The 25,187-nt window shown below is 45.4% G+C and overlaps 1 protein-coding gene across 1 annotated transcript in view; it reads left to right on the top strand.

Moving 5' to 3' along the window:
• Window positions 1-25,187, top strand: part of LOC308260406 (A-kinase anchor protein 13-like) — a gene marked incomplete at its 3' end in the record, with an annotated part of 97,067 nt that overhangs the window by 31,091 nt on the left and 40,789 nt on the right. The window contains exons 2-3 of the mRNA XM_080691698.1: window positions 4,787-4,934; window positions 19,823-20,119. Coding sequence (XP_080547824.1) covers window positions 4,787-4,934; window positions 19,823-20,119 — 445 coding nt within the window. The remainder of the gene's footprint in view (window positions 1-4,786; window positions 4,935-19,822; window positions 20,120-25,187) is intronic.

Here is a 25,187-nt window from a genome sequence, read left to right as displayed (position 1 = left end):
TCCCATGCAGCCGCCTCCACAGAGGGTCTCATCCAGAGCTGTCCTTTATTTTGGCGTCCTCGCCGCTCCTCGCGCCTGGCCTTCTCAGGCCAGCTCAGGGACCCTAGCTGCCTGGCGCTCCTATGGCAGTAAGTACGCATCACTCGGCCCAAAGGCCAAGTCTACTGTTTGTTCTCTGACTCTGAGCGCAGAGAATGCGCCTTCAAAGAAAACAGTACTTAGTTTCAAGTACCTCTGGAATTCAAATTTCAAGGGGCCGTGAAGTGAGCCCTCTCTTTGTAGCTAATATTGTGGGTATAACACTGTGGTGACTTAGTGTTTTTCAAAAACTATTAAAGGTATGAGGACAATTTAAAACTTTTGTCTCGAGAGTGAAAAAAGAGGCTGATATTGAAAGCTGTGTTTAAAGGATTTCCCTTATCTATCTCCTCTGCCCACAGTAAAGGAAAGGCCCCAAATATCTCTAGCATGGGCACAAGGAATCTCCCTGTAAGATACTGGGTCTCAGGCAGAGAGAAAAACTTTGAGCTAGAAAAGGAAGTTAGCTTCTTAGGATTCTAGGTTAGAAATCCATGTGAAAAAATTTCAGTTAAAACCCAAGTGAGCCGGGCGCGGTGGCGCACGCTCGTCATCCCAGCATTCGGGAGGCCGAGGCTGGAGGATCGCGGTTCGCGGGCAGCCTCAGCTACTTAGTGAGGCCCTCTGCAACTCAGTGAGACCCGGTTTCAAAATAAAGAATAAAAACAGGGCAGGGGGTGGAGCTCAGAGGTCAGATGTCCCTGGGTTTCGTCCCCAGACCCATAAAAATATAAAAAAAATAAAAATAAATAAATAAGTAAAAATAAGAAACCCAGGTGGACCAGGTGTGGTCGTACACACTTGTAATCCCAGTACTTGGGAGGCTGAGACCGGAGAATCTCAGGTTCAAAGAAGCCGTGGCAACTTAGCAAGTGAGGCTCTCAGTAACCTAGTGTTTCCAAATAAGGAATAAAAAAATTGGGTGAGGGATGTGGCTTGAAGGTAGAATGCCTCTGGTTCAACCCTCAGTACAGAAAAGAATAAAAACCCAAGTGGAGGATCTATCTAAAGATTCAGGTGTGGCGAGGGTAGCGGGGCCTGCGAGGCCGGATCAGAGCCTGCAGTGCGGCATCCACAGGGAAATATCACAGAAAAATCAAGAAAATCAGATGCTTTCCCTAATAGGTGAAAGCTAGGGAGAAACGGGTAATAGGAGGAACTCTAGTTGAAGAAGGGGCCCTATAGAGGAGCAATTAAGGTGACCTCTCTGAGGGGATGGGAGGGGGAAGAGGGAAACTTTTTAAAGCCCATGATGTACTTAAATATATCAAAGTCAATCACTAAATCAAGCGTGGGATCCAGGGAAGGGGAGGGAATGGGATGGGGATTGGATAAAGGCTAATTGGGTGATATGTGCTTGGATATCCTCACAAGTCTTGTATTCCATTGAGATGTTGGACTACAATGCACCAATAACAATATATTTTAAAAAATAAAGATTCAGATGGTTCCCATTAAGATGTATGACTACAGTGCACCATAAATAAATAACTTTATTGTCTAAAAGTAACACAAAAAAAGATAAAGATTCAGGTGGCAAATAAACCATTCAGTTGCCATGGCCCGTTATCGTCCAAAAGTCGCCCTAGACAGTATGTAAACAGGTGGGCATGGATCCCACTAAAACTGGTTACGGACACTAAAATTCAGAGTTGATAAAATTTTCACATTAAACATCTTTTTTTCTTTTTGGCCATTTGAAAATGTGACCATCTTTCTCAGCTCATGAGCCCTACAAAAAATAAGCAGAAGGCGGAGGAGGCAGGATGTGGCCTGTGGGTCAGTTTCCAACCTCGGCAGAAGAGGTTGATGCTTTTGAATTTTCATTTGCACTTTCTATTCCAGGACAGAGTGTTGTTTCAATATCTCGAAGTCGACTCTCCTCATACGTGCTACAAACATTTCAACTGGTTGTATCATGCCAAAGAATATTAAAACATTTTACCAGCTTAAATGTACCAAAATGGTTTCCAAGAGCGGGATGTTTGTAGAAGAGAATTCTGAGCAGTGACTCAGTTCGTGATCATTCTTTCTGGTTGTCAGTTTGTGATCATTCTTTCTGGTTGTCGTATTCCTTGTGTTACGCTGCTTCGGAACTTGCCAGCTCAGTAGTCATGTTAATAACTAACGTTAATGCAAAATAAGTTAGTTTATTTGGGATAATGGTTCATTCTGACTTGGTGGTACCGGGGTTCCTGGAAGCCCTTCTACCTCCGGGCTACACTCCCAGACCTATTTTTACATTTTTATTTGGAAACAGGGTCTCCTAAGCCAGCGCGCGCGGCTGGCTTCGAACCTGCACGATCCTCCTGTCTCCGCCTCCCAAGCGCGGGGATTACAAGCGTGCGCCACCACGCCCGGCCCTCATTCTGACTTTTTAAATGTCGCATTCCACAGATCTGAGCCCCGACCACATGTAGGGAATTTATCCCTGCGGATAAAAATGAGAGAGAGGTACTTAGAGATTTTGGAACTGCTTGGCACTGTTTCCAGAATTGGCCTCCTGGAGGGTCCTACGTTTAATTCTATGAATTTTGGTTTTCAAGACTTAATAAAAAACTACCTTCTGCTTCATTATGCTTGTGGGCTTACTAAGATATGGCCACAGGGTGGCATGGTTCTCTTTCGGACTGTATTGTTGCTAAAACGGAAAGGAAAAACTGGCGTAAGAAATGAGAAATTTTTCACTTTGATGCTAAAATGGCTGGGTTTTCTCTAAATTTTTCCCCCCTCATTGTTCACTAAGATTTAAATAACCCTAAATTTCAATGCCCTAAACGTTGATGCTTTCAGACCTTTTGTTAGCTTATGATTACAACACAAATTCTGTAATATTTATAGAATATATTTACATATAATATACATGTTTACATATTTAAGTATATAAATATATAAAAACACAAATATATATATAATAAAATTGGGCATTCTACCTCCATACTACATCTCCAGCCTTATTTTTATTTTTATTAAAAAAAATTTTTTTTTTGGTGGGTCTGGGGATGGAACCCAGGGACACTGGACCTCCGAGCCACACCTCCTGCCCTAATTTTTGTTCTTTTATTTTGAAACCAGGTCTCACTGAGTTGCAGAGGGCCTCACTTAAGTAGCTGAGGCTGTCCGCAAACTGCGATCCTCCGGTCTCAGCCTCCTGAATGCTGGGATTACAAGTGTGCGCCACCAAGCCTGGCTTTATTTTTATTTTTAATTTGAATCAGGGCCTCTCTGGGTTGAAAGTCTCACTGCTTTTAAGGCTGTCCTCGAACCTGTGATTCTCCTGTCTTAGTCTCCCAAGTACTAGGATTACAGGCATGTGCCACCACACCTAACTTAGAGTATATATTTGATTTTGCTATAGATCTCATGTTTAAAATATCAATGTATTAAAAACTGCTATAAAATATTCATAACTAAGAGACAAGATTTTTTTTGTGTGTGTGTGGTACTAGGGATTGAACCCAGGGGCATTCTACCACTCAGGTTGAGAAGTAGAATATAACCTTGGCCCTATTTTTCTTTTTAAATTTTGAAGCGGGATCTTGTTAACTTTTTGAGGCCCTTGCTAAGCTACTGAGGATGGCCTTTAACCTGCAGTCCTCCTGTTTCAGCCTTCCAAAGACTAGGATTACAGGTGTGCACCACCATGCACTGCTTATCTTAAATATTTATTTTTTATTTTTTGTGGTTCCGGGGATTAAACCCCATAGGCACTGTACCTTTAAGCTACACCTCCAGCCTGGTTTTACTTCTTATTTGGAAACAGGGTCTTGCTAGGTTGATGAGGGTCTCAGTACTTGCTGAGGTCATCTGAAGTCCTCCCGTCTCAGCCTCCCAAGTACTGGGGTTACAGGCGTGCACCGCCATGCCCAGCTCGTCTTCCCTTTTCAATAGCTCCAAAGGCACGGGCAGAGTCATTGCCATACAATTTTTATCTAATTACAAAGACTTGAATGGAGGGATGGATAAAGAATAGGGATGGCAGATGGTTAGAAGACACAAACGAAGAAGATAACCTCTTGTCCTAAGAGATGGAGAAGAGAGTGGACTCTGTTCCAAGGGTTTTCATTGATTAGCTTCAGGGTGAGAAGGATCATTTCTATCACAGTCAAGGAGAGGAGGGTTAGTGGATCTAAGTGAAGTCTTTGCAGGGAGAGCTGCCTGCAGATGCACCTGGAGCCCAGCGCACCCTCTTTCTTTGCTCCCATTTTCAGGCAGGTCTGCTGAGGCTCTGCACTTTGTTGGACAACGGATGGACGTGGTAGTGATTCTTGATGTAAAATTCAGAGAGCGATTGCTGCAGCTGGCACACAGCAGCTGAGGAGCATCCTGGCTCTGAATGTGTAACTTACCCTCTCTCCTCTGCCTTATTTTTCACCCATCCCCTTTAACCTTTTCCTTAAGTAAATACACTGTTTTCTCGTTAGTTGACTCATTTGTGTAATCACTTTCACTAAGACATAAGCTGAAAGAGGACTAAGATCCATTTTCAGGTTTATTCATTTATCTATCTATCTATCTATTTATTTATCTATTTATTTATTTTGTGTTCTGTTAGTGTTCACATTCATCTGAACTTACTCCAACAGTAGCAGTTTCACAGTTTAGATGACACGTGTGTTTTTTCCTTTAATCCATTTCGTAAAGCCAGGCCCCCACCTGTAAGTGGAACCTTACGAGTGCGAACGCGCTCTGTCTTTTCCTCTCCTAGGGCGACTGTGTAGTTACGGTGCTGCTGGCTGAAGAGGACAGAGTTGAAGATGATGTCGTGTTTTACTTGGTGTTCTCGGGCTCCACTCTCCGTCACTGTGCGAGCACTCGGAAGGTCAGCGCCGACACCTTGGAGACCATTGCTCCGGGTAAGACCCAGTCGCACCTTTTCTAGCCTCAGCTAGTTCTCAGACACCTTCTTCTGTGTCCACTGTGTAAAGCTGATAGAGTGAACCGGAGTGGTACAACTTGGTCTTACCTGATCTACCAAACCTGAAACGAATTAGAAATAAAGTGATGGTATAAATCGAAAAATAAAAATCAGGATCAGCACAGAGTATTTATTGAAGTGTTGAGATTTGCTGAGAGTGGTGGCGCACGCTTGTAATCACCACGCTTGGGAGGCGGAGACAGGAGGACCGCGCAGGTTCGAAGCCAGTCTCGCTGGCTTAAGAGACCCTGTTTCCAAGTAAAAATATAAAATAGGTCTGGGAGTGTAGCCCGGAGTTAGAAGGGTTCCATCCCCAGTACCACCCCCCCCTCAAAAAAAAATGTTGAGATTTGGAGAAAATTGAAAATGCGTGGAAGATAGAAATTCTTGCATGGCACTGAGGTGGGACTGCAGATTCCTTTCTGAATTTCATGCTGACAAATTAGTAATACAGCTCTCATGCTCTCCTATCTGGGATGGAAAAACCTGAGAAATTTTTCATAAAGCCACATTTGCCCCCAAATCATTATGGAATGAGAACCACTATTGCATTTATGAGCTTAACAATTAAAAGTTAAGCATTTACTTACTGGAAATTCTTGCAAAGTCATCAGGACATGGCTACTTCTGACAGGAATGGATGGCACAGTAATGTGTATCAGTTGGCCTCTCCCAGCGTCTGGAGATGTATTGATTTGGGTTCGGAGATGATCTTCTGTCCCTAGTGGATCTTGCTTTCAAGTTAACAATTGATGAATTTTCTCATCAGAATTCAAAAGGGTGCACAGTTAGAGGGAACTCCAAAAAATTCCAACAGTTCACTGTTACTCTTTAGAGAATGGCATGTTACTGTTGGACTATCTGCCTTTTTTATGGGTTCTCCCTTGTGGGCATAGGTTTTATAAAAGCAGTTTGAATGTCTGGCCTTGCAAGTATTGTATCAGCTTGCCAGCTTTTCATTTCTATGCCATTTCATATACGTTAGCTTTTTGTCCAGTAGCTGTAAATTCTGGAAATTATACCACATTTAAGAACCAAGATTATAGCCGGGCGTGGTGGTGCATGCTTGTAATCCCAGCATTCGGGAGGCTGAGACCTGGAGGATCGCGGTTCGCGGACGGCCTCAGCTACTTAGTGAGGCCCTCTGCAACTCAGTGAGACCCGGTTTCAAAATAAAGAATAAAAAATAGGACAGGGGGTGGGTGTGGCTCGGAGGTCGAATGCCCCTGGGTTCCATCCCCAGACCCGCAAAACAAAACAAAACAAAACAAAAAAACCCAACTTTCCCTAATTGGAGTAGCCACCAGCTCTCTAGTCTCTTGGGCCTGCCAATCACCTTAAACCTAGTACCACAATAAATAAATAAATAATTAAAAAAGAACCAAGATTATTACTATTGAAAGTTATAGTTATTTACCTACTTTGGCAAAAATGATTTTGAAAAATACGAGATAGACACTAGACAGTCCCTAGAATATTTCACCTTGATTTTTAGGGATAGGACATATAAGATGATAGCACAGATACTGAGTGTGTGTGTGTGTGTGTGTGTGTGTGTGTGTGTGTGTGTGTGTATTACTAGGGATTGAACCCAGGTGTATTATACCTTTGAGCTACACCCCCCCCAGCCCTATTTTATTTTAATTTTGAAACAGGATCTCACAAAGCTGTGGAGGGCCTTGCTAAGTTGCCGAGGCTGACCTTGAACCTCTGATCCCCCTGTCTGGGCCTCCCAAGTACTGGGATTACAGGTGTGAGTCACCATGTCTGGCACAGATACTGATTTCTAAAGTATTGGGTGTCTTCTTTGTAGCGAGGTTCTTGTTTCCTGTGCTGTGCATCTGAACGGAAAGGCTTATCTGGAACTTGAGGTCCACTCCAGCCGGTGCCAATCAGTATTACTGGCCATTCATTATGTTTTGCTAATGGGAGGAAACGGCTCCTTCACTAGGTACAATCTATGACTGGGGAAAGAATGGTCATCATTTTTTATCAACGAATTCCTTCCTGAATTAGGGAGACTTTACGATGAAAGATTGTGTGTGTGTCCTTAAACAATAGAGAATACAGATTGACAGGAAAGGCCAGCTAGGACACAGGTATAAATTGGGGTCGTAGCTGTGATACTCAGCCACAAGCTCCAGCAGAGTCCGGTCCATCGGTGGAGAGGGATGTGCCTGCAAGCACCTACTGCTTCACTTGCAGGGAGCTCACGTGAGGAGCGGTGGCAGGCAGTTACTCTCCTTGGAGTCACGGACCCTCCGTACTCACATGACAGCCTGGGCTCTAAGTGCGCAGCAGATCCTGGTGCACTCCTCCAGGACGTCTTTAATTCTACTTCCCATTTCTTCTCTTGGCTCTGATTTTAATCCTTCCTTCCTTCCTTCTTTCTTTTCTTTTCTTTTCTATCTTATGGTGGTATTGGAGATGGAACCCAGGGGCATTCTATTTCTGAGCTACACTCCCCGCCCTATTTTTTATTCTTTATTTTGAAACAGGGTCTCACTGAATTGCAGAGGGCCTGAGTAGCTGAGGCTGTCTGTGAACCATGATCCTCCCCAGCTTATCCTATTTCAATTTTTTTTTCTTTTCTTTGTGATACTGGGGGTGGAACCCAGGGCCTTTTCTATCTCCGGGCTATACTCCCAGACTATTTTATACTTTGTTTGGAAACAGGGTCTCACTAAGTTGCTCAGAGCCTCACTAAGTTGCTGAGAGCCTCACTAAGTAGCTGAGGCTGGCTTCGAACCTGTGCAATCCTCCTGTCTCAGCCTCCCAAGCACTGGGATTACAAGCATGCGCCACCACGCCCGGCTTTATTTATTTATTTATTTTCTTTCTGCACCGATTCTGCTTCCATGTGAGCAGGCTGCAATTCCTAGTCATTTGAGCTGACCACGCAGGAGAAGAAAAAGAGCTTTGTGCCTTGTTCTTGCTTTTAATGGCACGCTTCACCCAGGTTGGTGGCTCTGAATTTTCTTTGAGTTCTCTGTATGTAACACTGTCAGCATTTCACAGCATTTTAATTTTTACTAAAATCAGATGATTGATTGACCTTCAAGAAAGGCAGCTACTTCTTGACATTTGCCTGTAACCTTTTATCAGATATTTTCTCTAGGTGGGTTGGGCTATTAAACATTCCTAAGTTGTCTCCTAAAACAAAAACAGAACAAAACTTTGACTTCATTAGTGGAGTTAGTCACCCCCCACCCTCCATTTTTTTGTTTTCTTACTTTTGGGGCATATTTTCTAATAAGAATGTTATATGGTAGAGATATTGTGAAGAGGTGGAAAGGTGTTTTAAAGTAACCCTTTCTTGCCTGCCTACCATAGAAGGAAGGCAGTAGATATAAGTTCCCCCTTTAAAAAAGTTTAAGAGTAGTAATACCTTGGGAGACAGATAGTAGACATGTTGACTTTCTACTTTTTCTGCCTTTGAATTGTTTGAATGCGGTACGGTGAGCATGCTACTTATATAATAATTTTTAATTTTGAAGACTGAAGAGGATGGCCTTTTAAATAAATCCACCTTTGAATTAATTAGCACTAAAGACAGACCAAATTTAATAATTAAATGTTACATTCAAAATACTTATGCAAAGCTGAGCGTGGTAGTGCACGTTTGTAATCCCAGCATTTGGGAGGCTGAGATTGGAGGATCGCAGTTCGCAGACAGCCTCAGCTACGTAGTGAGGCCCTCTGCAACTTAGTGAGACCCTGTTTCAAAATAAAGAATAAAAAATAGGGCAGGGGATGTAGCTCGGAGGTCAAAAGTCTCAGGGTTCTATCCCCAGACCCGCAAAAAAGCCAAACAAACAAACAAACAAAAAAATACTTATAAGATGGCTAGTTCAAGAATATAATTTGCTATGAAGTATAGCCTGAAATGGAAATATAGCTCTATTAATGAAAGATGTTATTACCTTTGTAATAAATGAAAATAAACTATCTCATTGTCTCTTCAGGGCAAACAAATTTAACCCTAAATCACATTTAAATTAACCAATCATCTTCCTCTAGAGATGAAGTTGAGATTTTTTCTTTAAAGATCAATGTAGGATTGGTAAATAATGTAAAGAAATCTGTGTATCCTTGGAAGATATTTATTACTAGGAGGATATAGAGCACTATTTTATTGTGTTCACTTTTTTTTTTTTCCCCCCCGGGTCTGGGGATGGAACCCAGGGGCATTCGACCTCTGAGCTACACCCCCTGCCCTATTCTTATTCTTTATTTTGAAACTGGTTCTCACTGAGTTGCAGAGGGCCTCACTAAGTAGCTGAGGTTGTCCACGAACCGCGATCCTCTTGTCTCAGCCTACTGAATGCTGGGATTACAAGCGTGCACCACCACGCCCAGCTTATTGTGTTCACTCTTAATAATGAAATTGAAGCTAGACAAAGTGAAACAGTAGCTTTAGAATGAAAAAAAAAAAAAAAGGAACAGTGTGTTTAGTAGATTCTGCACGCTGATCTTTGGAAAGCCTTGTAGCATCTTTCATAAAATAGTCTTGTTTCAGCATGCCATTTACTTTTTTATATTTTTTCAGTACTGGGGATGGAACCCCAGCCCTATCTTTTATTCTTTATTTTGAGACCGGGTCTCGCTGAGCTGCCGAGGGCCTCACCAAGTAGCTGAGGCTGGCCTCGAATCGCGATCCCCCTGTCAGTATGTCATTTACTTTTAAAATTCACAGCAAGAGCTCTTTGACAAAAAAAACTACAGACCTTCACTGATCCAAAATTAGACTCAAAACTTTCATTTTCTTTCTTTCTTACTTACTCATAAGGGAAGGTACTCTATGAAGAAGTTTGCAAAAAAAAAAAATGTACTATTCTTGCCATTTTCTGGAGTTGCAGCCTAGGTCTCAGTAAGTGGTCCTATAGTTGTGGCACGATGCACTTTCATGTCCTGTGAAGATTCTCTTTCTAGCAGCAGACATCCAGAGAACACCAAGTTGATAGCATATTCGGAAAGAAATTGTAAGATGTTAATTGGTTCAATCAGAACATCCTGATCCCTTCCCCACTACCCAAGTAATGAGCTAATTTTTACTTGACATCTTATTACAGTCCCCGTATTCCAAAGTGCTTCTACTGCAGGGCCGTCTTTATGCAACTGTGAGTTTATATTTATTTATTTTTGGTGGTACTGGGGGTGGAACCCAGAGGCTTTCTACCTCCGGGCTATACTCGCAGACCTTTTTTTTATATATATTTTATTTGGAAACAGGGTCTCACCAAGCCGCTGAAAGCCTCACTAAGTAGCTGAGGCTGGCTTCGAACCTGTGCGATCCTCTTGTCTCAGCCTCCCAAGCGCGGGGATTATAAGCATGTGCCACCACGCCAGGCTGTGAGTTTATATTTAAAACACTTAAAATTGTAGTCTTAATGCAGGTTGGCACATATAGTGGTTCTACTGGGAAAACAAACTAAGAACTAGTGGATGGGGGGGGGGGATCTGTTACCTACTACCCCAGTGGGAATGTTCTGAGGACATGATCTATTTCACCACCTTGGAACTCTGACCACAGCACCGGAATCCTCGGGCTCACATGACAGCAGGGTCCATAGATCCTCCAGGGAATATTAAAAAACACTTTTAATCCTTACATATAAAGCACAGATCTACATAATATAAATATGTGGCATATCAATGGTATTAAAATTTCATGGAGTGGAAAATAGAGAAAAATGCCTAAGAAGACTCCTTGGAGGGGCAGTAATGGGAAAAACAGTCGAGGAACACGATCTCAGGGGCATAGGCTAGAATGTAGATCAAAGCCTTAGCATCGGTACCTTCCTTTCCCCAGATGCACAGAGACGGCTCCTTCATGTGTCCGCTGTTTCTCCCCCTCTGCTTCAATGCTCCCGTTCATGTAGAAACTCCTGCAAACTTTTGTGTACCTGCAGTTAGAGCATCCCTAAATTAGCAGCAGGTGTATACTTCACAAGCCTTTTTAGAGTGTGGGTCTGAAGACTGAATGTGTCTTTTAACCCTGTTACGCACACTGCAAAGGGAAGACAGACACCAAATTCTTAAGTAGTTAGATGCCAAGCTGAGTAGGAAGGACCTGATTTTTATATTTTCCCCCATCGACTGCAAATGCATCCTTTCTCTTCGAAGCTGACATCTGTGCGGGACTGCGCCTGGCTGGCCCAGCGAGTACTCGTAGGGGTTCCTATTTGGAGAGCTGATAAAACAAAGTCCCAATTGTTTAATCCCCAAAAGAGAAGGCCCGGATGGGATGTGTTCCACTTTTAGCTTAATAGGAAATGAAGTCATTCTTGGGTCATGCTTCAGCAGTTTTGTTTATCTGTAGCAGGATTGTTTCCATGGGTGCAGATGCTTCGTACAGTGATAACAGGAGCCTGCAGGAGCGCTCGCCCAACCTTACGAATGCACACTGCGACTTGTGAGCTTCAGAAAGGTGTGGCTCAGATGATTTGAAGAGGACCAGAGTGGTCAGGCGTTTTTGTGTACTCTTCTCTGTGTTTTCCAGCTCAGTAGAAGTGTGGTTGGGCCGTGCTGGCTGGAGAAGCCCTGTAAAGTTTGAGGGATCTGGTTTCCTTGAATTACCTGAACAGGAGCATTGTAGTAGCTGATAACAACACCAGGTTTAGAGACCCATTTTCTGCCAAGTGCCCTGTGCATGACCGTCTCTTACATTTTGTAACAATCCATCCATTGGTGGTGATCTCATTTTATGTTTAAAGAAAGTATCTTCAAGGCCAAGTAACTTTCCCAGGAGAACCAAGCCTGTCTGCGCTGGAGTCTGGGGTTCAGATCTAGTATTATTCTGACTCGGCAGCGCCTTGCCAGCATTCTTCGGCACCCCTGCAGTTCACTCAGCGGGAACAGATGTCTCCCACCTTAGAATCTGCATTATTTTTAGGTTATAAATGAACTGAATTGATAGTGGGATAAATTAGAAGGAATTTAAAAGATGCGGATAAAATTTGGGCCAAAGTAAAGTTGGGGCCATCAACGTTTGCCTCTTTAACAATTGATCTCTCTTCCTCCCTCTCTACATAAGCTAGGGAGGCTTCCTTCAGAAGCTGAGTAAAATTTTCCAAACTTCTCTTAAAATAAAAAAGATAGGGATGTTTATGTTCCTCTCGTTACCAGGAAATTGAGTGGAAGGAAAAGCATGCTGGAACTCGCTGGGAATCTAGCCACTCTTCTTCCCTGCTGCAGCTTCTGTTTTTAGGCTTATTGTTGAATTGTGCTTATTGTTGAATTGTGCTTATTACTTCAAATGTGGATATGATTTTCCATGAACTGTCTTTGTGATGTAGTTGGAAAGCGTCGTCAATACCCCGCGGCCGTTGTGTACAAAGGCAGCCTGAAGACGAACGGCCCCTGCAAACACTCATGTCTCTCCAGCTCGTTCAGAGCAGTAATACGTCGATGTGCGCATGTGTAGGGTTTTAGTTTTATTTCTGGGTTCATATTATGTAACTTTTAAAGTAAACGCTGTCCTCCCCTCTCCAGATGCTTTGTCTGTAAGGTTATAGGAATTAAAAACTAATCCTGAGAGTCTCTTGAACCTAATGGAAAACATGGATATAAGAGAGGCCTTGCCAACTTCGCGTGATTTCCCGATGTTGGGGTGAAGTGCTGAGTTCACCATCAGTAGTAACTCTTCCCATTTATTTTTTTGGAGATGGAACCCGGGGGCATTCTACCTTCGAGCTGCACCCCCTGCCCTATTTTTTATTCTTTATTTTGAAACAGGGTCTCACTAGGTTGCAGAGGGCCTCACCAAGTAGCTGAGGCTGGCTGTGAACTGTGATCCTCCTGTCTCAGCCTCTGGAATGCTGGGATGACAAGCTCCCTCTACCTCGCCCGGCTCCCATTCATTCTTTAATGAAGAACTATTCAAGAACCCAAAGTTCCCGCTCCTCTTTAACCTTGGGGTTCTCTGTAGGCCTTTAATCATACCAAACAAAGTCCAGACTTAGGGCATGGTTTACTTACAGTGACGCATCATCTCTCCTTCAGGGACTTTGCTAGGTCTGTTTCATGGCCTGACATTCTGCCTTTTCTCATCTATAGCTTTGTTTTAGTTAGGCACAAACAGAGCTGGTAACAGGTTACTGTACATCCTTCTACCTGCTAACAAAGTCCACCGAGCACCACACAGACCCTCAGCTCTCCTCTTGGCCACCGTCCCCATCCCTCCTTCTTCTTTGCCTCTTCTGCATCCTGCCCCAAAAAAGCTGCTGCTGCTGCTGTTGTTGTTGTTGTTGTTATTATTATTATTATTATTATTATTATCAATATCATTATTATTAATTATTTTATTTACAGTACTGGGGATTAAACTCAGGGACATTTTACCTCTGAGCTACACCCCAGCCCTATTTTTTTTTCTTTATAAGTTTCAGGGGGCCTCACTAAGTAGCTGAGGCCGTCTACCAGCCTAGATCCTGTCTCAGCCTCCTAAGTAATGGGATTCCAAACGTGAGCCACCACACCCAGTTTAGGAAGCTTTTATTTTAGCAGTCCCAGGAGAATTTCTTTTTTTTCGTTGGTACTGGGGTTCCTGGAAACCCTTCTACCTCCGGGTACACTCCCAGACCTATTTTATATTTTTATTTGGAAACAGGGTCTCTTACGCCAGCACGGCTGGCTTCGAACCTGCGCGATCCTCCTGTCTCCGCCTCCCAAGCGCGGGGATTACAAGCGTGCGCCACCACGCCGGCCCGGTGCCCAGGTGGATTTCTTTGCAGATACTTTTGCACTTCCCGGCTTTGATTGAGACACTGTTGCTTCACCATGTCTTGTTGTTGTGTGTGCACTTGCATACAGAAGGTGATTTTTTAGAATTATTGAAAAAAGCCGGGCGTGGTGGCGCACGCTTGTAATCCCCACGCTTGGGAGGCGGAGACAGGAGGATCGCGCAGGTTCGAAGCCAGCCGCGCGCGCTGGCTTAGGAGACCCTGTTTCAAAATAAAAAAAATGTTAAAACAGGTCTGGGAGTGTAGCCCGGAGGTAGAAGGGCTTCCAGGAACCCCAGTACCACCAAAAAAAAAAAAAAAAAAAAATTATTGAAAAATAAATTTTTGGAAGCTAAGGCCTTCACAAATGCTAGGCAAGTGCTCTGCCACTGGGTGATATCACCAGCCCTTTCAGAGTTTTATTGTGAGCTATTGCCTTGCTGAGTTTCTCAGGCTGGCCTTGAAAATGTTATCCTCCTGCCTTAGCCTCCGAGTAGCTAGGATTACAGGCGCAGCACTGGGCCTGGCCAGGAGGTAATTTAGCAGACCAATAAATGTTTACTTTTTTTTTTTTTTTTTTGAGTCTGGGGATGGAACCCAGAGGCATTTGACCTCTGAGCTACACCCCCTGACCAATTTTTTTTTTTTTTTTTGGAAACAGGGTCTCACTGAGTCGCAGAGGGCCTCACTAAGTAGCTGAGGCTGTCCGCGAACCGCGATCCTCCTGTCACAGCCTCCCGAATGCTGGGATGAGGAGCGTGCGCCACCACGCCCGGCTCAGATGTTTACTTCTAATGGCTTTGTGACTCCCGCTTTGATCTGAGTATTCAGGTTTCCATCTTTGCTTAGGCTTTGGGAAGGAGATTGTTAAGAAAGAATCGGGGCTTTTTTATAGGTAAGGCCAGTGACTTATTATTTTGGGTTACCATAATATCTCCTCTAAGGAATAGCGAGGATAAGTATTGAAGGCAGAATTCAACTAGGAGCCCAGGTTACTCTATAGCATTATTGTGAAATTAATTATTTCCGTCTTTATTGACCTTTAGTCATATAGTTAGCTCAGACTAGGAATTTATAAATGTCTAATTCAGAATAAACGAGGCAGCTGGGTGTGCTTGGGGTATGTTTGTAACCCCATGTTTGTACTTGGGAGGCTGAGACAGGAGGATTGCAGGTTTGAGGACGGCCTCAGCAAGTAGCAAGACTCTCAACTGAATGAGACCCTATTTCCAAATAAAAACAAAGTAGGGCTGGGGGGCGTGGCTTGGAGGTAGAATGCCTCTGGGTTCAATTCCCGGTACCATCAAATAAATAAACACATGCACACGCAGCACTTAGCATTATTGGCTGCTACCCCTCCCCTCAGTTTGGGAGTGGAGTGAGGCCCTGTATGTTGTCTTGGATGATAATATTAAAGAATCTGCAAACTGTAGCTCTTCACGCATAAGGCTTATAAAGTAGATTTGACAGTGTTGGGTTATCACGTATCCCATCCACACAGCTAACGAGTAAGAAGTAGGCCTTGAAGCTGGCCTTGCCACCTCGGGTAGTCTAGTTAATTTCTCCCTAAAACTATCTCTTGTAGTAACAATCCCATCCCTGGAGCTGACCCTCTGCTGCCAGTTTTCTATTTTGAAAGTGGTTTCCTGGTATGGTGGCGCACGCTTGTAATCCCAGCATTTGGGAGGCTGAGACAGGAGGATCGTGGTTCGCAGACAGCCTCAGCCTACTACTTAGGGCCTTTCCAAATCAGTAAGACCCTATTTCAAAATAAAGAATTAAAAAACAGGGCTGGGGTGTAGCTCGGAGGTAGAAGGCGGGGTTCCATCCTCGGTACTGCCAAAATAAAAAGGTGGCTTCCTGTGCTTGAGCTCTTCTACCTCTCGTGCCTGGTGGGCCCCAGGCTTTGGCGGTGGGAGGACCCTTGGTGTGGTCAGGGCGCTCCCTCGTGCTGTAATGAAGGCGCTGAGGCCCGGAGTGCAGGCGAGCCGCCGGGCACAGCCGCAGCAGGCCGCGGCGGGCCTGGAGCCTCCTTCCTGTGTGTTCTTATTCCCTTCCACAGCACGCTTACTCCATTCTGTAAGCCATCCCAAAGAATCCAGCCATTTCGGGGGTGGGCACAGACTCCTGGGCACTGGAACTTGGCCTCGGATATTAATCCTGCCACATAAGAGTTCGTAACTTTAAACAAGTTACTTGACATTTTGGGCCTCGGTTTCTTCATCTGAGAAGTGACGGTAATACTAACCTCTACGGTTATTATGAGAAGCAAGCGATTAATCATTTGTGAGGAACTCAGAATAGGGCCTGGCGGAGAAGCGCTTACGAAATAAGTAAGAAAAGGAGAGTTCTTGGACTTGAATTCTGAGGGTTGCAGAGAAAAGGCCTTGGGGTTTAGAGAGTTGGAGACAGGTTGGTGTCAAAGGTCCTTTTTATATATAGGTTCTTTATTTGGATTATTTGATGTGTGTGTGTGTGTGTGTGTGTGTGTGTGTGTGTGTGTGTGTGTGGTACCGGGGTTGGAACCCAGGGGAATTCTTCCTCTGAGCTACACCCCCAGCCCTAATTTTTTATTCTTTATTTTTGAAACAGGGTCTCACTGAGTTGCAAGGGGCCTCACTAAGTAGCTGAGGCCGGCAGTGAACTGCAATCCTCCCATCTCCGCCTCCTGGATGCTGGGATTACAAGCGTGAGCCGCCACGCCTGGCTTATTATTTGAGATTTTATTTATCCTGTTATTGGCATGTTATAATTATACTTCATACTGAGGATCAAATTGACACAAACGTGTGCGCATACGCGTGCGCACACACACACACACACACACACACACACACACACACACCTACTGGGCATTTTCTCCCCACATCCCACCCCCTCCTCCCTCCTGGTACATGTTTAATGGGATTGGTGGTGATGACTTCATAAATGGACATACTATTATTTGAACTATTTCCTTCCTCAGCTCTCCCTTCCCCCTTCCACTCTTCTTCTGCTCTTTTTCCTCCTGCTTATCTGAAGCACCTTTCGTTTTCTGGTTTTCTCTCTGGCTCCCACCCACTAGAGGAAGCACGTGGCCCTTGACCTTCTGCGCCTGGCCGATCTCACTTCGCACCCTATCTCTAGTTTCACCCCATTTTCCTGCAAGTAGCACGGTTTTGTGTGGATGCCCTGGTAGAATTCCCTTGTATGTACTTACCACAGTTTCCTTATCGACTCGATTTGTCTGTTGGCAGACACCTGGGCTGGTCCCGGAGTTTGGCTGTTGTGACCGCAGTCAACATGGGCGTGCGGGTCCCCGTCCTGTGCTAATGTGGACTCTCGCGAAGACACCGAGGAGCGCTGCGCCTCACGGTGGTTCCATTCCTAGTTTCTTGTAGCCACAGTAATTTAGACTCCCGCCAGCAGTGCCTAAGAGTTTCTAATTCCCCACATCCTCACCAGCTTTTATTACTGTTTATGTTCCTGATGAGTGCCATTCTAACTAGGGTTAGATGGAATCTCAGTGTAGTATGGATTTGCATTTCCCCGATTGGTAATGATGTTGAATAGAAAAGCATCTGTTCTATTCAGTTCAGTTGCCCGTTTTTTGATGGGATTACTTTTTATTATTACGTGTTTTGAGTTCTTCATGTATTCCAGATATTCGTCCTCTATCAGAGGAGTATCTGGCAAAGATCTCCCATTCTGCAGGCTCTCCACACTTGAGCGTTTCACGGAGGTCCTTCTTGTTTTTTTTTTTTTTTTTTTTGGTGGTGCTCGGGTTCCTGGAAACCCTTCTACCTCTGGGCTACACTCCCAGACCTATTTTATATTTTTATTGTCTCCGCCTCCCAAGCGCGGGGATGCCAAGCGTGCGCCACCACGCCCGATTCACAGAGGTCCTCTTAAACTTTCACTTCCTTTGTGGAATCCTCCCGCCTTTGCCTCTGTGAAGCGCACCGCTCCCCACCCCTCAGATGCACTGCAGGTGTTTCCTACACGGCTGCCCCAGTCTAAGTTGCAGTTGTGTACAGCTTGAGTTTCTATGTACTGTAAAACACTGGAGAGGGGAGAGAGAGAGGCGGACAGACTGTGTGTGTGTGTGTGTGTGTGTGTGTGTGAGACTGAGCATGAACTCGGGGGCATTCTACTCCTGAGGTCCCCCCAGCCCTTTTTATTTTGTTTGACACGGGGTCTCACTAGGTCGCTGAGGTTTTGGCCTCAAAGCTGTGATCCTCCCAGGTCCTGAGACAACAGGCGTGTGCCTCCACGCCCTGTGAGCCTCTTCCCTTGCTCATCTTCGCCTTCTGATCACAGTGCCCACACTTGGTGGCTGTCCAGCTGCTAGTTGTTGGACAGACCGAGTCAGATGTTACAGAACATTTTAAAAGAAACGCTGTCTTCCAGAACAACGCCCCGACCTACCGCCCGAATCAGCTGGCTAGTTTCTGCTGACAGCGATGGCTGTGTAATTAAGCAGACTGCCCTTTAAAAAAAGGTTAATTTTCCCCCCCTCATCACATTTCATAAATTAAGTGTACAGATTCCATGGAGAGCAGGCAGAAGACGCTTCAGCTGTCTGTGGCAGTCATAGAAAGACTTCGGCTTGGAAGGCCGTGTATCTCGTGGAGTTAGGGTTTGTGCAGACTGCCCTTTGTGACTCTCGGCCTGTTGTTCTTGCTAAAGAGTCCGACTGTTCTACGTGTGAGGCTCCTTTCAGGCAGGAGCTCTACGCTGCCCTCCCTTCTCTGAAGGACAGTGTGGCACAAGTTCTTTGTGTCATGATATGAAAGGACATGCTCTTTGGCATGGGCCTTGACTTGGAATAATGGATTCTGCTGCTTATTAGCAATGTAACCAGGGCCAAGTTATTTTAAAATACTCTTTTTTTTTTTTTTTTTTTTTTTTGGTACTAGGGATTGAACCATGGCTTTCTACCTCCGAGATATTTCCCTAGCCCTTTTTAAAATCTTGAAACGGGGTCTTAGGGTTGCTGAGGGTTTCGCTAAGTTTTGAGGCTGGCCTCTAACCTGAAATCTTCCCGTGTCAGCCTCTGAAGTCCCGAGATTGCAGGTGTGCGTCACCACGCCCAGCTGAGGGTTTATTGTTTGTCAAACGTCAAATGGTCGATATTCACAGCCTATTGCATGATGCTGAAAACTATGTTCCAGGCATGAAAAGTGGGATACACCGTTGTTTGCTCTTCCCGAAGGGAACTCGTTCATGTTTACAAGGAACGGTTGAAAGAGCTGGAAAATGGATTTACGGAAGGTTGGGGGCAGGGGGACACTGTTAGAGCTCAGAGGAAAGAGGGACTTCTTTTTCTTTTTCTTTTTTTCTCCTTTTTGCAGGACTGTGGATGAAACCCAGGGGCATTGCACCTCCGAGCTACACCCCCAGCCCTATTTTTAGTCTTTTTATTTTTGAAACAGGGTCTCACTGAGTTGCGAAGGGCCTTCCTAAGTAGCTGAGGCTGTCCGCCAATCGCGATCCTTTGGTCTCAGCCTCCCAAATACTGGGATTACAAGTGTGTGCCACCATGCCCAGGTCTCCTTTTTTTTTTTTTTTTTTTTTTTTTTTTGAGGTTTTGGTGATGGAACCCAGGGGGGCCCCCATTCAACCCTGGAGCTATATATACCACTGCCCTTTTTTTTTTTTTTTTTTGGTGGTACTGGGGTTCCTGGAAGCCCTTCTACTTCTGGGCTACACTCCCAGACCTATTTTATACTTTTTTATTTTTGGAAACAGGGTCTCTTAAGCCAGCGCATCTGGCTTCGAAACTGCGCGATCCTCCTGTCTCCGCATCCCAAGCGCTGGGATTACAAGTGTGCACCATCAGGCCCGGCTGCCCTATTTTTTATTATTTAATTTTTGAAACAGGATCATCTTTTTATTTTTGAAATAGTCTTACTGATTTGCGAAGGGCCTTGCTAAGTAACTGAGGCTGTCTGTGAACCACGATCCTCATGTCTCAGCCTCCCAAGTGTTGGGATTACAAGTGTGCGCCACCCCTCCGGGTGAGGGGTTTCTTTTAAGAGGAGACTGTGTCATGCAAAAGGAGCTAAGAGACCCCCACGCGTCCTCACCTGGGGCCTGATACAGTTCTCTGTGCCTCCTGTAGGTCACGATTGCTGCGAGACGGTGAAGGTGCTGCTCTGCGCTTCCAGAGAAGGTGCACCTGTGTCCGTGGTGGCTGAGGAGGACTTCCGCTTCGTCCAGGATGAGGCGTACGACGCGGCTCGGTTCCTGGCCACCAGCGCCGGGGATCAGCAAGCTCTGAACTTTACTCGCTTTCTTGACCGGTCGGGACCTCCGTCAGGGGATGTGAACTCCCTTGACGAGAAGGTCTCCCTGGCTTTCAGACACCTGAAGCTGCCAGCAGAGTGGAATGTATTGGGGCCGGATCAGACTTTGCACGGTGAGAATTTCCCTGACCCGTGACCAAATTCTGAGTTTAGAGCATCTCTGTCTTGGTATAAGGCTGCTTTTATATGGTCACTGAAAGGTTGAACTGGGGGTGTTGGGGCTTGGGGAGACTGCGAAGGAGGCAAAGCACCCACCGAGGTAACAATCTGCTTTAATCTGAAAGAACTCGGCACCTTCGGGTTCTGGACGAGGTCAGCAGGTCGGGGAAGGGACCAATGAGCCATCCGCCTGGAGAAGTTGCGAGTAGTCCGGATTGGCCCGCAGAGTTGCCCATGTGGCAGGCAGAAATGATCTTGCTTTTAAGCCGGTGTTTTGGGGGGTGGGACTAAGCGTGGGACCGCTGATTCTTTTGCGACATCTGTAGTCTCGCGATGTATGTCTCTCTCTCTCGAGGCACCTGGACTCTTGCAATAACTTTGCTTCCAGGCTTCTGCCTCCTGTCCCCGCTGCGAGATCACATGGGGAGGGGAGGGACCCGACTTATCAGTCATTGCATTCATATCTTCCCCACTTGTTGGGGGGGGAAATTTGAATTATTGTAGCAAAGTGGTCTTGAAGAAGTCTTTTAAGATTCTTTGACTGATTCTTTGGTGGTACTGGGGTTCCTAAAAACCCTTCTACCTCCGGGCTACACTCCCAGACACCTATTTTTTTATATTTTTATTTGGAAACAGGGTCTTTTAAGCCAGCAAGGCTGGCTTCGAACCTGCGGGATCCTCCTGTCTCCATCTCCCAAGCGCGGGGAGTACAAGGGTGCGCCACCACGCCCGGCATGAGCAGGGTTTAAAAAAAATTTTTTTTAATGCTTTTTGTTTTATGGTACTGGGTATTGAACCCAGGGGCATTCAGCCTTCAAGCTGTACCCCAGAATGCCACTTTAAAGGCATGTCTTCAAGGCCACTTTGCTAGGTTCTCACTAGCTTGCTAAGGCTGGCCTTGAACCTGTGGTCCTCCTTCCTCAGCCTTCTCAGGACTGGGATTACAGCTGTGCACCACCATACCCGGCCGGCCTGAGCTGTTAATCTTGTCCTCTCAGTGAAATAGCCCCAGGGAGCACCACGTGGAAAGCTGCACAGCATCTGTCCTCAGGGCTGAAATTCGGCTTGGTCTCCTAAGCTCTGTTTTTGAAGAGGAGACCAGCAGGGTAGCGTTGTGGTGTTGACTTATGAAAGAGCAGGTTTTTGTTACTGTGTTCTGACGTTCTCTAGAAATTGTTGGAGTTAGAGGAAAGGAGTTGGCAGAGGAGCACGCCAGGGAGACAGGAGCGCGAGAGCAGCGTTGAGAATCGGCCCCGTGCTGCAGTAACCAGGGTAGTTTCACTCCCACCGATTTTTATCTCCTGCCCGTCCATATACAAATTCTCTAAATTAAGGGCTTCGCCTTTCAAAAACACTGGTGTAATAAGTACCTCTGTATGTCTTTGTAATCAGGCAAGGGATTTCCCACATAATTATTCTCATCGCAGGGGACTTGTGCTAGTTGTGATTACACAAAAGTATATTTTTAAATGTCCATCAAAACATCTGTATCGAGCCAGGCGTGGTGGCGCACGCTTGTAATCCCCGCGCTTGGGAGGCTGAGACAGGAGGATCACGCAGGTTCGAAGTCAGCTGCGCTGGCTTAAGAGACCCTGTTTCCAAATAAAAAAGTATAAAAATAGGTCTGGGAGTGTAGCCCAGAGGTAGAAGGGCTTCCAGGAACCCCAGTACCACAAAAAAAAAAAAAAAAAAAAAAAAATCTGTATCAAGCTGGGTGTGGTGGCGCATGCTTGTAATCCAAGAATTTGGGAGACTGAGACAGGAGGATCGTGGTTTGAGGACAGCCTCAGCTACACAGTGAAGACCTCCACAACGTAGTGAGAGTCTGTTTTAAAATAAAGAATAAAATTTAGGGTAGGGGGTATAGCTTGGAGGTCGAATGCCCCTGAGTTCCATCCCTAGACCTGCAAAAAAAAAAAAAAAAAAACTGTATTGATAACTGGAGTCCATAAATAACCACCTGTCTCCCTCCCCAGTATGAATCTCCAATGGAAAAATGACTCTGATCAAAACCATGTCTAAAGCTGGGCATGGTGGTGTACGCTTGTAATCCCAACATTTGGGAGGCTGAGATAGGAGGATCACGGTTCGCGGCCACCCTCAGCTACTTAGGCCCGTTGCAACTCAATGAGACCCTGTTTCAAATAAAGAATAAAATAAAAAAAAATTAGGGCTGGGGTGTAGCTTGGAGGTAGAATATCTCAAGGTTTCATCCCTAATACTGCAGGGAAAAATAAAGAGAGAAATCAAGTCTGAAACTTTTGGACTAGCATGTCCTCCCTGCTGGACCTTAGCTACCTTATATTTAATAGGAGGAAAGTGTGTGCGTGTGTGTGTGTGTGTGTGTGTGTGTGTGTGTGTGTGTGTGTGTATAGTTTTTATATGCACCTAAAGTTTCTGCTGTATAAAATTGCTCAAGCAGTATTGGCATAGGCCAAAAAAAACTTGAATACTTTGGGGAAATACAAATTAAATGACAATACTAAGCCCATTGTGGTGGTGCACGCTTATAATCCCAGTATTTGGCAGGCTGAGACAAAAGAATCACAGGTTCAAGGCTAGCCTCAGCAAGTACTGAGACCCTCATCAACCTAGGTGAAACCTGTTTCAAAATAAAACTAGGACTGGGGTATGGCTCGGCTCCTAGGTTAAATCCTCGTTACCAGAAAAATAAAATGACAATACTACCATCGCTCACACTTAGTAGAATGGCTAAGATAAAAAAATACCAAGTGCTGCCAAGGACGGAGGAGAGCTGGTGGGGGCACAAGCTTGGCAGAGCCTAGCCTTCTGATGGTAAATGTCGAGTTGCCATGGGATCCAGCAGGCCCACTTTTGGGTTTTCACTGTACAGAAATAAAGGCTTATACCACCAAAAAGTCTGTTCACAAATGCCCACAGCAGTATTGACCATAATCACCCAAAATGGAAACAACCCGGAGTCCCCAGGCTGAAAATAGAAACAAGCCTCCCAGCCACAGGGCAGAATACTGCTCAGCAGGGAAAACGGAGCTAAGTCTTGATAGGTGCAACAACTTGGGTACATTTGACATGCTTTTTGCTCAGTAAATGTCACTCTTCAAAGGCTTTGTACTTACAGGGCTTCATTTTATAAATAGCAATTTCTTAATGTTATTCTGGAAAAGACAACATTGGAGAATGCGCTGGGAGCAGGAGGAGGTTCTGACGAGGGAATTCTTCCAGGAGCAGCGATGTTTTGTATCTCGTAGTGGAGGTGGCTCTGACAACACGTCCATAGGCTCAAGCTCATGGGACCAACCCCTTCCTCAGAGTGAATTTTGTTTTACATACATTATAAAATAGTCATTAGATAACAAAATAATGGAATAAGTTAGGTACATACTGCGCAAGGCGGATGCAGACGGGGACTGGCTGGAGCTGTCAGTCAACAGCTGGAATTAGGAATCTGCTTCCAAGTGCTTGGTTCCCGTGGTTGCCGGAGCTGTGGACCAGAGCTTAGGAACGCTGCGCCGGCGCTGCCAGGCAGAGTGACATGGGCGATGAGACAGATCCTTGGCCGGCTGCTGAGGGACAGATGGAGTGGAAGGGTCTCTCCACATTAGTCATTTGCACATCAGTTACTTTTAAAAAGGTATTTAAGGGCCTAGGCACGGTAGCACACGCCCGCGATCCCGGTATATGGGAGGCTGAGATGGGAGGATCATAGGTTTCCCGCAACCTCAGCAACTTAGCGAGTCCCGGCTGCAAGATAGAAGGGCTGGAGGTGCTGTTCAGAGGCTGAATGAACATCGCTGAGATCAACCCTCGGTACTTCCCTCTCCGCCAAAACGGGGGGGGGGGGCCTTTAAAGGAAAATGTACGCAGTAAGCTTGGAGATTAGAAAATAATCTAGGTTAACAGGGCACCTCCTTACGTAAGTAGACCACTTGCTGTTGAAAGCTGGGGTGTGTGCAGGCGTTCCAACCCAATTATCCTACAGAAGAGTCATGTAAGGTTTATGGCTAATCCCTTTACCCTTTAATTGTTGAGACGCAGCGCCTTGGAGCATTTTTACACGTCACTGGCTTTTTCTGAAAACAGCTCAGATCGCTCCTCAGAAAAAGTGCATGGGGGAGCCTGGCTGCAAGCGGTGACGTGCGTGCATCTCAGCCTCCTGAGCACAGTGTGAGCACAGTGACATCTCCGTCGAGATTTGACACTTTGAAATGGAAAAATGGATGGGTGTGTGAGTCTGACAGTTTGCTTATATCCTGGCTTTATTGCACCAGTTTGTGGAAAATATTAACTCTCTGTGTCACTCCGTTTCCTCATCTATAAAATGGAGGAAAGTGTAGTCTGATAGTGTGGGACGGCTTGCGAGCTAGTTTCATTCGTTCATTTTTTTATTTTATTTTTTTCAGTACTGGGGATGGAATCCAGGGGCACTCTACCTCCGAGCTACACCCCCAGCCCTATTTTTTTATTCTTTTGAAACAGGGTCTCACTGAGTTGCAAAGGGCCTCACCAAGTAGACGAGGCTGTCCTCAAACCGCAGTCCTCCTGTCTCAGCCTCCCGAATGCTGGGATTACAAGTGTGCGCCACCATTCCTGGCTGCAAACTAGTCATCTCAAACATACAGTGATCCATACTCAGCAACATTTTAGAGATAAACAGACATTGGTGAGCTAAGACAGGGAGGGTCGTATGCCCCTTGAGAGCCAATGAGCGGATGGCCCTCAGGACAGGCCCTTCACGGCGGAGGCGGAGTGAAGCTGTCTTTATTCTGCCGTTATTCATTGTTCATGTTTATCTTCACTTTCAGCTTGAGCAAGGGTGGACAGGTCCTTTTGAGTTCTTCCAAGTGATCCCTAATTCCTAGTCAAATGAGCTGGGTGGGCTGGTGTACACTTGTAATCCTAGTACTTGGGAGGCTGAGACAGGAGGATCTCAGGTTCGAAGACAGCCTGAGCAATTTACTGAGGTTCTCAGCAAAACCCAGTGAGACCCTATTTCCAAATAAGAAATTGGTCTGGAGGTATAGCTCAGAGGTAGAATGCTTC

This window comes from Muscardinus avellanarius (genome assembly GCF_963383645.1).
Source record: "Muscardinus avellanarius genome assembly, chromosome: 3".
Taxonomy (NCBI): Eukaryota; Metazoa; Chordata; class Mammalia; order Rodentia; family Gliridae; genus Muscardinus; species Muscardinus avellanarius.
The sequence above is the reverse complement of the archived record's forward strand: the minus strand, read 5'-3'. Positions and strand labels throughout refer to the sequence as shown.